This window comes from Bison bison, unplaced genomic scaffold (assembly GCF_000754665.1).
Source record: "Bison bison bison isolate TAMUID 2011002044 unplaced genomic scaffold, Bison_UMD1.0 scf7180017864285, whole genome shotgun sequence".
In the NCBI taxonomy this organism is placed as follows: Eukaryota; Metazoa; Chordata; class Mammalia; order Artiodactyla; family Bovidae; genus Bison; species Bison bison.
In genome coordinates, this window is record NW_011494857.1 from 1,780,445 (window position 1) to 1,793,454 (window position 13,010).

General features: G+C 51.8%; 1 protein-coding gene across 1 annotated transcript in view; it reads left to right on the top strand.

Annotated features, from left to right (window-relative positions):
• Nucleotides 1-13,010, top strand: part of MYH14 (myosin, heavy chain 14, non-muscle) — a 77,206-nt gene that overhangs the window by 52,658 nt on the left and 11,538 nt on the right. The window contains 10 exon segments of the mRNA XM_010849644.1: nt 167-338; nt 2,167-2,379; nt 2,948-3,092; nt 4,428-4,634; nt 6,471-6,575; nt 6,671-6,823; nt 7,980-8,103; nt 8,106-8,227; nt 12,031-12,243; nt 12,812-13,007. Of these exon segments, the coding sequence (XP_010847946.1) occupies nt 167-338; nt 2,167-2,379; nt 2,948-3,092; nt 4,428-4,634; nt 6,471-6,575; nt 6,671-6,823; nt 7,980-8,103; nt 8,106-8,227; nt 12,031-12,243; nt 12,812-13,007 (1,650 nt within the window).

Below are 13,010 nucleotides of genomic sequence, written 5' to 3' on the forward strand. Positions count from 1 at the left end.
CCAGGGGTGGGGAAGCTGGGAAAGATGGGGAGGGGTGGAAAAAGAGGCTGAGCTCAGCCTGACGCCCTGAAAGTGCGTGCGATGACTGGGGCGAGGGGGCTGGGGGTCTCCCTGGGGGTGTGGGTCTGGCTCCCTCATGCTTGGCCCACACTCCTCCTGCCTGCAGACCGCCTCCGGAAGGAGGAGAAGAGCCGCCAGGAACTGGAGAAGCTGAAGCGGCGGCTGGATGTGGAGGGCTCGGAGCTGCAGGAGCAGATGGCGGAACAGCAGCAGCGGGCAGAAGAGCTGCGCGCCCAGCTGGGCCGCAAGGAGGAGGAGCTGCAGGCCGCCTTGGCCAGGTGCGGGGTGGGCCGGCGGGGCGCGCGGCACGAGGGCGCCGCCTAGCGGCGATGGAGACGCCCGGCTGAGACCCGCTAACCCACAGAGATTCAGTGTACCCTTCTGTAAGATGGACATAGCCAGAGTTCCAAGCCCTCCTGGTTAAGGGAAAACTGAAAGCGGGCCCTGCGTGTCTAGTAACTCAACAGTTTCTTGCACTGAGGCCAGAAAATGCTTTTTTCTTCCTCTCCCCCCTCCCTCTTCCTCTCCCCAGCCTCTCAAAGCTGAACAACTCAGAATCTGCTGTGATTGGATAAGTGATCTGGCCGTCTTAGGAATCATAATCATCATAATGCCAGCCATTCACAATTATTGAGCGCTTACTGTATGCCAGATATGGCGCTCACTGTTTTAGATGCTTTTCACCCTTGCGACCTTAGGCGCCCTTGTGTATGGATGCAGCTGGAATTCAGAGCAGCTACAATGTTAGGGAAATGTGGATTGCAGAATCGATGGGACACGGGTTGGTGGAGGGGAGTTAAGAACTGTGCACCCTCCAGCCTGACTTCTGAGTTCAAATCCCAATTCCTCCCCTTTCTGGCCTCATGACCTTACCCGAATAACATCACCTCTCAAGTCTTAGTTTCTCCATCTGGAAAATGGGGGTGATTATAGAAGCTCTCCCAGGGTTAGTGTAATAGTCGCTTAGTCGTGTTGGACTCTTTGTGACCCTATGGACTGTAGCCCACCAGCCTCCTCTGTCCAATGGATTTCCCAGGTAAGAATACTGGAGTGGGTTGACATTTCCTTCTCCAGGGGAATCTTCCCAACCCAAGGATTGAAACTGAGTCTCCTGTGTTGCAGGCAAATTCTTTACCATCTGAGCCACCAGGGAAGCCCAGGGTTAGTGTGGGGGTTAAATAAGAAGGCGCTGAGGACATCCTTCGCACAACCTAGGGCCTCAATTGATGCTGTGCTGTGTCTGTTCCTACTTTCCATTATCACTGTTATTTTTTTCCCTTTTGCGTTGAGGTGAAATTCACATAGCAAAATTAACCATTTTAAAGCATACCACTGAGGGGTGTTTGGTACATTCACAATGCTGTGCAATCACTACCATCACCTCAATAAAAATCCTATTAAAAAATCCCTCCCCATCTCTCCCTCCCCTTAGCCCTCGGCAACCACCAGTGTGCTTCCTGTCCACCTAGATTTGCTGATTCTTGCTACTTCTCCTAAGTGGAGTTGTGTAACACATAGCCTTTGGCACTTATGTATTACTGTTTCCATCACCACCCTCCTGGCAGTCCTGTGACGTGGGCGGTCATGCTCTCTCACAAACTGGGAGCCTGCAGTTCAGAGAGGCTGTCACTTGCCAGGGCAGGTGGCCAAGCAGAGGACACAAACTGTGATCGGCATATTTCCCTGAGCTGTTTAATCTGCAGTCCACACTGCCCCTTCATCCGGCTCCTCTTTGCAACAGCTTGATCCTAGAAGGGTTATGAGGAGGAGTTCAGGGGTCAGCCACCCACTGACCACATGACCAGGGCAAGTACTTTCCCACCCTGCGCCCCAGTTTCCTGCGTGGGCATGAACATCACATGGGATGATAAGGCAGAGGGCTCTCAAGTGGAGGGAACTTAGTAAGCATCCTCGTGATACCAGTGGTGTCATCCCCATTTTACTGCTAGGGAAGTTGAGGCTCTGAGTCCTAGAGGCACGTGTCCAAGGACAGAGCTGGGATTCGAATCTGGAACTGGCCATGTCTAGTCCCTCCACGCCCCCAGAAATCATCCCCACCCCCTGCCTGTCCTTGTACTAACCCCCTTGATCCTTGTCTACCCCCAGGGCAGAGGAAGAGGGTGGAGTCCGGGCCCAGCTACTCAAATCCCTGAGGGAGGCGCAGGCTGGGCTGGCCGAAGCCCAGGAGGACCTGGAGGCTGAGCGCGCGGCCAGGGCCAAGGCGGAGAAGCAGCGCCGGGACCTGGGCGAGGAGCTGGAGGCACTGCGGGGCGAGCTGGAGGACACGTTGGACTCCACCAATGCACAGCAGGAGCTCCGGTGAGGCTGGGCGGCCGGCAGCTGGCACCGGTTGGGGACCTGTGGAACCAGGTTGGGAGGAGAGGAAAAGGACATGGGTCCAAACTCTCCATCTGCACAGATGTTGAGTCATTCACCAGTTGTTTTCTGGGCACTGGCTCTGGACCAAGCTGGGGACATAAATGGATCAGACTCAGGCATTGTCCTCTGGAACTCCCAGTCTGGGAGTCAGCAGATTCAGGCAAAGACAGACCTGGTCCAGAGCTAAGTGAGCTTTAATGGAGTAGGACAGGCCATCGTGGATGATCAGAGAAGACCCCTGTATCACGCTATGGGAGGGAGTCCAAAAAGACTTCTTGAGAAGGGGGCATTTTGAATAGGGTTTTGACAGATGCATAGGAGCTCACTCTTAAAGCCACACTCCTCCTGCAGCATCACCACCCATACTCCTCGGGGAATATAGAATGAAGTCCCCATCCTTGAAGGGAAAGAATAAGAAGAGGCACAACCGGCTGTCGGGGGCTGCCCTAAAGTCCCAGTCTTCCTCTATTCTGAAATTCTATTCCCTGTCCCCCTTCCCCAATAAAAGGTCCAAGAGAGAACAGGAGGTGACGGAGTTGAAGAAGGCTCTGGAGGAGGAAACGCGCATTCATGAGGTGGCAGTGCAGGAGCTGCGGCAGCGCCATGGCCAGGCCCTGGGAGAGCTGGCGGAGCAGCTGGAGCAAGCCCGGAGGGTGGGTTGGGACGGGGCTGGGGTTTCTGGGGAGCCATGGGGAGGCAAAGTGGGATGCTGGGTGGAGGAGGTGTGTCTGGCCGGTCCTAGGCCAGCCCGCTTCTCTTCTCAGGTATTCATGTCTCTGACCCATCTTTTTAAAAAGTAATTTACTGTTATTGGCTGGGCTGGGGCTCGCTGCTGCTCGGGCTTTTCTGTAGTTGTGGTGAACGGGGGCTGCTCTCTAGTTGCAGTACTCGGGCTTCTCATTGCAGTGGTTTCTCTTGCCGCAGAGCAAGGCTCTAGAGCTTTTGGGGTTCAGTGGTTGTGGCTCCCAGGCCCTAGAGCACAGGCTCGATAGTTGTGGCCCCGGGGCTGAGTTGCTCTGCAGGCATGTGGGATCTTTCTGGACCGGGGATCGAACCCATGTCTCCTGCATTGGCAGGTGGATTCTTTACCACTGAGCCACCAGGGAAGCCCACCGATCCATCTTTCATTCAGCGAACGTTCGTTGAATATGTGCTATGTTCCCGGTGTGATATTGAGGGCCCCAAATATGAACCAGACAATCAGTACACACTTCTATTGTGGAGATGATGTTTTTGCAGGAGAGGCAGAGTGTAAACGATCTAAACAGATTCACAGTATATCAGGGTTATAAGGGCTATGGGAAAATGATGAACAAAAAGCGGGGTCAGAATGCCAATAGTGGGGCGAGGGGGGCATTTTGTGATTTGAAATAGAGAAGGCCATGGAGAGATTCTACGAAAAGGTGACCTCTGAGTGAAAAGCTGAAGGAAAGGGCTTCCCAGGAGGCTCAGTGGTAAAGAATCTGCCTGCCAATGCAGGTGACATGGTTTTGATCCCTGGGCGGGGAAGATCTCACATGCCTTGAGATAACTAAGCCCTTGCATCACAACTGTTAAGCCTGTGCTCTAGAGCCCAGGAGCCAAAACTACTGAAGCTTGCATGCCCTAGAGCCCATGCTCCGCAACAAGAGAAACCACGGCCATGTGAAGCCCATACATGGCAACTAGAGAGCAGCCCCTGCTCACCACAGCCGGAGAAAGCCCCCTCGAAGAAACAAAGACCCAGCATGGCCAAAAATAAATAAATAAGGTCATAATAAAAAAAAAAATTAAGGAAGCGAAGGGTGACCCCATCTTGGCATCCTGGGAAACATGTTCTGGGCAGAGGGAACAGTCAGTGCAAAGGCCCTGGGGCAGGAGTGTGCCTGGGTCTTTAAGGAATGGTGAGGGGTTCCAGAGGAAATAGTGCAAGGGACATGGGGCATGCATGTGCCTGGCCTGGTAGAGAAAGGGAGTCATAAATCTCTGCCGTCTCTCTCCCACCTCAGAGCAAAGGCACATGGGAGAAGACCCGCTTGACTCTAGAGGCTGAAGTGTCTGAGCTGCGGACGGAGCTCAGCAACCTGCAGACCGCGCGGCAGGAGGGTGAGCAGCGGAGGCGTCGCCTGGAGTCACAGTTGCAGGAGGTGCAGGGCCGCGTGGGCGACGGGGAGCGGGCCCGAGCAGAGGCTGCAGAGAAGCTGCAGCGAGCCCAGGTGAGTGGGGCGGCCAGCTCAGCGGTGGTGTCTGCTGTGTGACTTTGGGTGAGATGCCTGCCCTCTCTGGGCTTCGGTTTGGTCCACGTCAACCCTGCCGTCCCTGCCAACTTCTTCAGCATTATCACATATTAACAGCTAGTATCGGGTGAGTGGTTGCTTTATACCAAACATCCTGTGTATTTTTACTAAAGCCTCCTGACCTTCCTCTGAAGGAAGTGCTAATATTGTTCCCATTTTACACACAGAGAAACTGAGGCCCAGGGACGTGAAGCTGGTTGTCTAAGGTCCCTCAGAGCCAAAGCGTGAATCCAGGCATGACTAACCTTGCGGCTCTTAACCCTGCCGCAGTGCCCACGTTTCACCCTCTTATCTTCTGGCCATAAATAATCCATGGTCTGATTAGAAAAACCCAGGGTGAACATTTAAACCTGTAGGTAGAAAATGTCATACTGTAATTGTTAGGAGAGATGTGGGCTTTTTATTTTAATTGTATTATGTTTTTAAACTAAATGACCAATACCTGTTTATTGCTGAGAACACGAGGCCAGGAGCTGCATCCAGGATCATTGTGGTGGTGATTTGGGTGCCAGGAGAACAGCTTTATTGAAATATAACTCACATACTGTATAACTCACCCATTTAAAATCAAACCAGTCCATCCTAAAGGAAATCAACCCTGAATATTCATTGGAAGGACTGATGCTGAAGCTGAAGCTTCAACACTTTGGCCACCTGATATGAAGAGCCGACTCTTAGAAAAGACCCTGAGGCTGGGAAAGATTGAGGGCAGGAGGAGAAGTGGGTGACAGAGGATGATACTGTTAGATAGCATCACTGATTTAATGGCCATGAGTTTGAACAAACTCCAGGAGATAGTGAAGGATAAGGAAGCTTGGTGTGCTACAGTCCGTGGGGTTGCAAAGAGTTGGACACCACTGAGCAACTGAACAACGAGTTTTAGTATATTCATAGAGTTGTACATTTATCACCATAATCTAATTTTAGGACATTTTCATCACCCTAGAAAGAAATCCCGTACGAGAGTTAGGGTTAAGGTCCTCCAATCTCACCCCCTGCCCTAGCAATTACTAATCTACTTTCTGTCTCTTTAGATTTCCTATTCTGGACACTTCATAGAAATGGAATCATACAATATGTGTCTTGTGTCTGACTTCACTCACTTAGCATAGTGTTGTCAAGGCTCATCCATGTTGTAGCATCCATCTGTACTTCATTATTTTTATGGCTGAATAATATTCCATTGTCTAGAGAGACCACATTTTGTTTATCCAGTCATCCGTGGATGGACGTTTGGGTTGTTTCCACCTTCTGGCAGTTGTGAATGCTGCTTCTGTGAACACCCCTGTACAGGTTTTTGCATGGACTTGTTTTCATTTCTCCTGGGTACAGACCCAGGAGCGGAATTGCTGGGCCCTGTGGAAACTCTGGTTTAACATCCTTGGTGGCTCAGATGGTAAAGAGTCTGCCTGCAATGCAGGAGACCAGGGTTCGATCCCTGGGTCGGGAAGATCCCCTGGAGAAGGGAATGGCAAACCATTCCAGTGTTCTTGCCTGGAGAATCCCATGGACAGAGGAGCCTGGTGGGCTACGGTGCATGGGGTCACAAAGGGTGAGACAGGACTGAACGACTAACACTTTCACTTTCACATGGAAACTCTGCATTTAACCATTTTAAGGAGCTGCTAGACTGATTATCGCGGCAGCTGCACCCTTCTACATCCCCACCAGCAGTGGGTGGTGGGGATCTGAGGCAGGTACACAGGGGGGTCGGCTGGCAGGAAGCTGCCATTATAAGATGCCCCTTCCCCACAGTCTGAACTCGAGAATGTGTCTGGAGCCCTGAGCGAGGCCGAGTCCAAAGCCATCAGGCTGAGCAAGGAGCTGACCAGCATGGAGGCCCAGCTCCACGATGCCCAGGTGACCCCAGCTCCCATCTCACCACCCGCTCCCCAACCCAGACCACCCCCAACTCTCCTGCCCACACTGAACATCGTCCTCTCATCCACCTGCAGGAGCTGCTGCAGGAGGAGACCAGAGCGAAGCTGGCCCTGGGGTCCCGGGCACGAGCCCTGGAGGCGGAGGCAGCCGGGCTGCGGGAGCAGCTGGACGAGGAAGCGGCCGCCAGGGAGCGGGCGGGCCGCGAGCTGCAGGCCGCCCAGGCCCAGGTGAACAGCCCTGCAGGGAGATCCCCCACCCGGCTCCTGCTGGGTTCCGTGGCTCACGGGGTGACCCCACAGGCCAGCATGTCACAAGCCAGACCACTGCAAGCCAGACTCCCCTCCTGTCTGTCCCCACAGCCCCAGCCCTGCACAAACTTCATCCTCTGTCACCTGTATCCTCTCAGCCTCCCTTCAAACCTCCCTGCCTCTAGTCTATCCCCTTCTGGCTCATCCTTCACATGGTCTTTATAAAGCCGGAGCTGATGCTGCCTTTTCCTTGCTCACACACCTCCCAGGGCTCCCCAACTACCCACCCTGGACAAAATCCATGCCTCTCACCAGGTTGTCAGAGATCCTGCATTCTCTGGGCCTTCTTTCATCGTTAGCTATATTCATCTCTCATCTCTCTTTCCTCACTTCATGTAGGAAAACGCTTTTCATTTATTAGGACTTAGCATCCGCCTCTCCTGTTCTAAGAAATTACTCACCACCCTTCTCTGAGCTCCCTTAACCCTTCTTTCTCCTTTGTCCCCACTCCAGTCACCCTGACTGGCTAGAACTGTCATTGCCCATGAGTCCCCCGACCAGACTGAAAGCTCCTTGAAGGTGGGACCCCATCAGAGTTAGATCTGGGTCCCCAGCCTAAGCCAACATAGTGCCTGATGTATGGGATGCCTTGAGAAATGCCTGTTGAATGAATGATGAATGTATGCCTGTGAATATCGTTCTTTAACTGGAAAACTCCTATGCATACTTCAAGATCCATCACAAATGCTCCGTCCTCCAGGAAGTCTTGAATGTTCTCGAGAGATTTTTGAGCCCGTCTGGTGGACTCCTGTGGCTTCCCTATTTCTACCTTAGCCTCTATCACCCTGGTTGTGACACTCAGTCTCCCCCATCAGACTAGGGGTTCCCCAGGGCAGAACCCAGGTCTGATTCATCTTCTGGGTCCTGTGGGAACCATTTTAACGTCCTGGAGGAGCTGGGGCTCTGAGAACTCACAACCTTATCCCTACTCTTCAGGCAGAAGTGCCCAACGGAGTGAATCATTTCCCTCTTGGGCCTCAGTCTCCTCATCTGGGAAATGGGGCCCCACTAACTCACACCCGGGTTGCCGACATGGGTGCCACCCTCCCTCTCTTTCCTCCACCCCCAACCCCAGCTGTCAGAGTGGCGGCGGCGCCAGGAAGAGGAGGCAGGGGCCCTGGAGGCAGGGGAGGAGGCTAGGCGCCGGGCGGCCCGAGAGGCTGAGGCCCTGAACCAGCGCCTGGCAGAAAAGGCGGAAGTGGGGAGCGGCGGGAGCGGGGCCGCCGGCGGCTGCAGCAGGAGCTGGACGATGCCACAGTGGACCTGGAGCAGCAGCGACAGCTTGTGAGCGCACTGGAGAAGAAGCAGCGCAAGTTCGACCAGGTGAGGCACCTTGGGTTAGCCACCTGGGGAACTGGGATGCTCACCCACGCTGCCCGTCACGGTCACCGTGAGCGATCAGTAACAGGTGATGTCACAGCTCAGCTGTGAACCTGCGAGGACCTTCGGGCAAGATGCCTCTTCCCTCTGAGCCCCTGTAGGATAGAACGCCCATCGATCCTGGCTTATGTCTCCTGGCCCCAAATAACTACTGCTGGTACCCAGTATTACTCCCAAAGGCGTCCTGCAGATACACCAGAGGGTGTACTTAGGAAGGCGAAATGAAATAACACGTCTTGCTTCTCCTGCTGACTCACTGTGGACCTCAGGCAAACTGCTTGTCCCATTTCAGCCTCAGTTTGCCCGTCTAGAAAATGGGGATAAGGGGATTCCCTGGCAGTCCAGTGATGAGGACTCCATGCTCTCAGTACTGTTGCTGTCATTCAGTCACTAAGTCGAGTCCGACTCTTTGCGACCCTGTGAACTGCATCGCTCCAGTTTGATTCCTGGTTGGGGAACTAAGATCCCACAGGCTATGCGGTACAGCCAAAAAAAAAGAAGAAAAAAGAAAAAATTGAAAGTGGGGATAATACTAAGCATCTGACAATGTAAGAATGGAATAAAATTCTCAGAACCCCAGAGCGTTAAGATCAGGCAACCCTGAGGTTCACAGCCCAGTTGGGGCCCTTTCTGGCTGTGTGGCTTGGGCAAATTGCACAGTCTCTCTGCCTCATTTTCTTCATCTGGAAAATGGGAGAGTCCTTATTTTTGCCTTCATTTTTGAAAGGAATTTTCACTGGCTGTTGAATTCCAGGTTTTATTCTTTCCACACTGGGAAGAGATCATTCCATGTTCTGGGGCCTCCACTGTTTCAGATTTAAAGTTAACAATCATCTAAATCATGGTTTCCCTGTAGGTAATGTGATGTGGTTTTCTAGCTGGTTCAGACTTTTTCCTCTTTATCTTTGCTTTTTATCAGTTTGACTATGATATCCAGCTGTGGGGTTTTGTGTTTATTCTACTTCAGTTTGCCAAACTTCCAACAGCTTTGGGTTAGTGTTCTTAATCACATGTGGAAATCTTCAGCCATTATTTTTTCAAATATTTTTCTGCCCCATTCTCTATTTCTCCCCTCCTCTTCTCAAACTCCAAATACATGTATGTTCGATTGCTTAATACTATTCCATAGATCATTGAAAAAATTTTAAAAGAATTAATTTGTGTTTTATATATATATAGACATGGTTAAGCAGGAGATGGCAAGAGTGAACAATGACATTATAGGAATCAGTGAGCTAAAATGGAGAGGAATGGGTGAATTTAATTCAGATGACCATTATATCTACTATTGTGGGCAAGAATCCCTCAGAAGAAATGGAGTAGCCCTCATAGTCAACAAAAGAGTCTGAAATGCAGTACTTGGATGTGACCTTAAAAACGACCCAATGATCTCAGCTCATTTCCAAGGCAAACCATTCAACATCATAGTAATCCAAGTCTGTGCCCTAACCACTGGATGCCAAAGAAGCTGAAATTGACCAGTTCTATGAAGACCTATCGGAGAAGGCAGTGGCACCCCACTCCAGTACTCTTGCCTGGAAAAGCCCATGGACGGAGGAGCCTGGTAGGCTGCAGTCCATGGGGTCGTGAAGAGTCAGACACGACTGAGCGACTTCACTTTGACTTTTCACTTTCATGCATTGGAGAAGGAAATGGCAAGCCACTCCAGTGTTCTTGCCTGGAGAATCCCAGGAACGGGGAGCCTGGTGGGCTGCCGTCTCTGGGGTCGCACAGAGTCGGACATGACTGAAGCGACTTAGCAGCAGCAGCAGCAGCATGAAGACCTATAAGGCCACCTAGAACTAACAACAACAACAAAAAAAAGATGTCCTTTTCATCATAGGGGATTGGGATGCAAAAGTAGGAAGTTAAGAGATACCTGGAGTAACAGGCAAGTTTGGCCTCGGAGTACAAAATAAAGCAGGGCAGAGGCTAACAGAGTTTTGCCAAGAGAACAAACTGGTCACAGCAAACACCCTCTTCCAACAACACAAGAGGTGACTCATCGGAAAAGACCCAGATGCTGAGAAAGATTGAGGGCAGGAGAAGAAGGGGACAATAGAGGATGAGATGGTTGGATACCATCACCAACTCAATGGATATGAGTTTGAGCAAACTCCAGGAGATGATGAAGGACAGGGAAGCCTGGCATGCTGCCATCCATGGTGTCGCAGAGTCGACACAACTTAGCCACTGAACAGCAACAAATATACATATAAATATATATATTTGCATGTCTTGTAAGTTTTATTGTTCATCAATTGCTATGTCATAAAAAAACAGTGAAGGTTTGAAGTACATTTTAAATTTTATGTATTTTTTTTCCTACTATGACTACAAGAGGAAGAAAGAAAACCCTTTCCTCTCTTGGGTATATAAAGCAAGGGGCTGATCAGTTTGATCCATTTAAGGTTTTTCCTTTTTTTGGCTCAAAATTTCCTTTCATTTAATTTTTTATAAAACTTGAAGTGTAGTTGATTTACACTGTTGCATTAGTTTCAGTTGTACAGCAAAGTGACTCATACATTTATACATGATACATATATTCTTTCTCAGATTCTTTTACTTATAAGTTACTAGAAGACATTGAGTAGAGTTTCCTGTGCTTTACAGCAGGTCCTTGTTAATTATCTGTTTTATATATAGTAGTGTATAACGGCAACCCACTCCAATATTCTTGCCTGGAGAATCCCAGGGACGGGGGAGCCTGGTGGGCCACCGTCTACGGGGTCGCACAGAGTCGGACACGACTGAAGCGACTTAGCAGCAGCAGCAGCAGCAGTGTATATCTGTTAATCCCAGATTCCAAATCTATCCATCCCCCCTTTCCCCTTTGGTAACCACAAGTTGGTTAGTTTGTTTTCTGTATCTGTGAGTCTGTTTCTGTTTTGTAAATAAATTCATTTAATTACATCATTTTTTTTAAAAGATTCCACCTAGAAGTGATATCATATGATGTTTGTCCTTCTCTGTCTGGTTTATTTCACTTACTGTGATAATCTCTAGGTCCATCCATGTTGCTGTAAATGCCATTATTTCATTCTTTTTCATGGCTGAGTAATATTCCATTGTATATATAGGCCACATCTTCTTTATCCATTCCTTCATCCATGGAGATTTAGGTTGCTTCCATGTCTTGGCTATTGTAAGTAGTGCTGCAGTGAACACTGGGGTGTAGGTATCTTTTCGAATTAAAGTTTTCTCCAGCTCTCTGCCCAGGAGTGGGGTTGCTCCATCATATGGTAACTCTAGGACCTCCCAGGTGGCACAAGTGCTAAGAACCTGCCTGCCAAAGCAGGAGGCACTGAAGACTCGGGTTCCATCCCAGGGCCGGGAGGATCCCCTGGAGCAGGGCATGGCGACCCACTCCAGTATTCTTGCCTGGAGAATCCCATGGACAGAGGAGCCTGGCGGGCTACAGTCCATGGGGTCACAAAAAGTCCGACAGGGCTGAAGCGACTGAGCACTCTGGCACATGGTAACTCTATTTTTAGTTTTTAAAGGTACCTCCTCACTATTCTGCAGAGCGGCTGCACCAATTTACATTCCCATCAACAGAGGGATCCATTGAAGAGCGAGCTGGTCTGGGACGCAGTGGAAACTTTAATCCCTATACCTCCCTCTTGTGTCTCTGCCTCTGTCTGTCTGTCTGTCTCTCCGTCCTTGGCCCCTCTCTCTTCCCCATTCCCTTGTACACTCCTTTTAGCTAACCTGTGTCCCCCACCCCATCTCCCTCACCCCGGAAGCTCCTGGCGGAGGAGAAGGCGGCAGTCCTGCGGGCGGTGGAGGAGCGGGAGCGGGCGGAGGCCGAGGGCCGCGAGCGCGAGGCCCGGACGCTGTCACTGACCCGGGCCCTGGAGGAGGAGCAGGAGGCGCGCGAGGAGCTCGAGCGGCAGAACCGCGCGCTGCGGGCCGAGCTGGAGGCGTTGCTGAGCAGCAAGGACGACGTCGGCAAGAGCGTGAGCGACCCCGGGTCCCCGGGACACACAGACACACACATGCACACACACACGTGGGCGACCACGCGCCCCACCCCCACCCCGTGACGCTGGGGCACACAGGCACACGTGTGTGCTCTCCCACACGGAGGGCAAAGGGAACCGGCGTCGGAGAGTCCCCGTGTTCACGCACACACCCGGGAAGTGAGGAAAGCCAGGCATCAACAGGCAATGATTCATGGGCCCAGCACACGGGGAGATCTTCCAGCAAACATATGTGCACACACTAAGCACGAGAGCTTCTTGGAAAACATCCATGTGCAGGTGCGTGTTCATGAAATGTGAGCGGACTCTCCCGTCAAACACACTTGCTCACGTGTACACACTGAGCACGAGAGCCTCTCACAGCGTGTGTAGGTAACTCGGGACAAGAAGGAGCTAGGATGGACATGTCACCTCGCTGCCTCCCCCTCGTCTATCAAAGCTCCCCTCCCCTCTAGCCTAGCATAGATCTCCGGGCCTGACCTCCCGCCTCCTCGGTGGTCCAGGTGCCCAGGGTTCACTCTCGTTCTGCTTCCCACCCTCCCAGGTGCATGAGCTGGAGCGAGCCCGCCGGGTGGCTGAACAGGCAGCGAACGATCTGCGAACGCAGGTGACGGAGCTGGAGGACGAGCTGACGGCAGCCGAGGATGCCAAGCTGCGCCTGGAGGTGACCGTGCAGGCCCTGAAGGCGCAACACGAGCGGGACCTGCAGGGCCGAGATGAGGCGGGCGAGGAGAGGCGGCGGG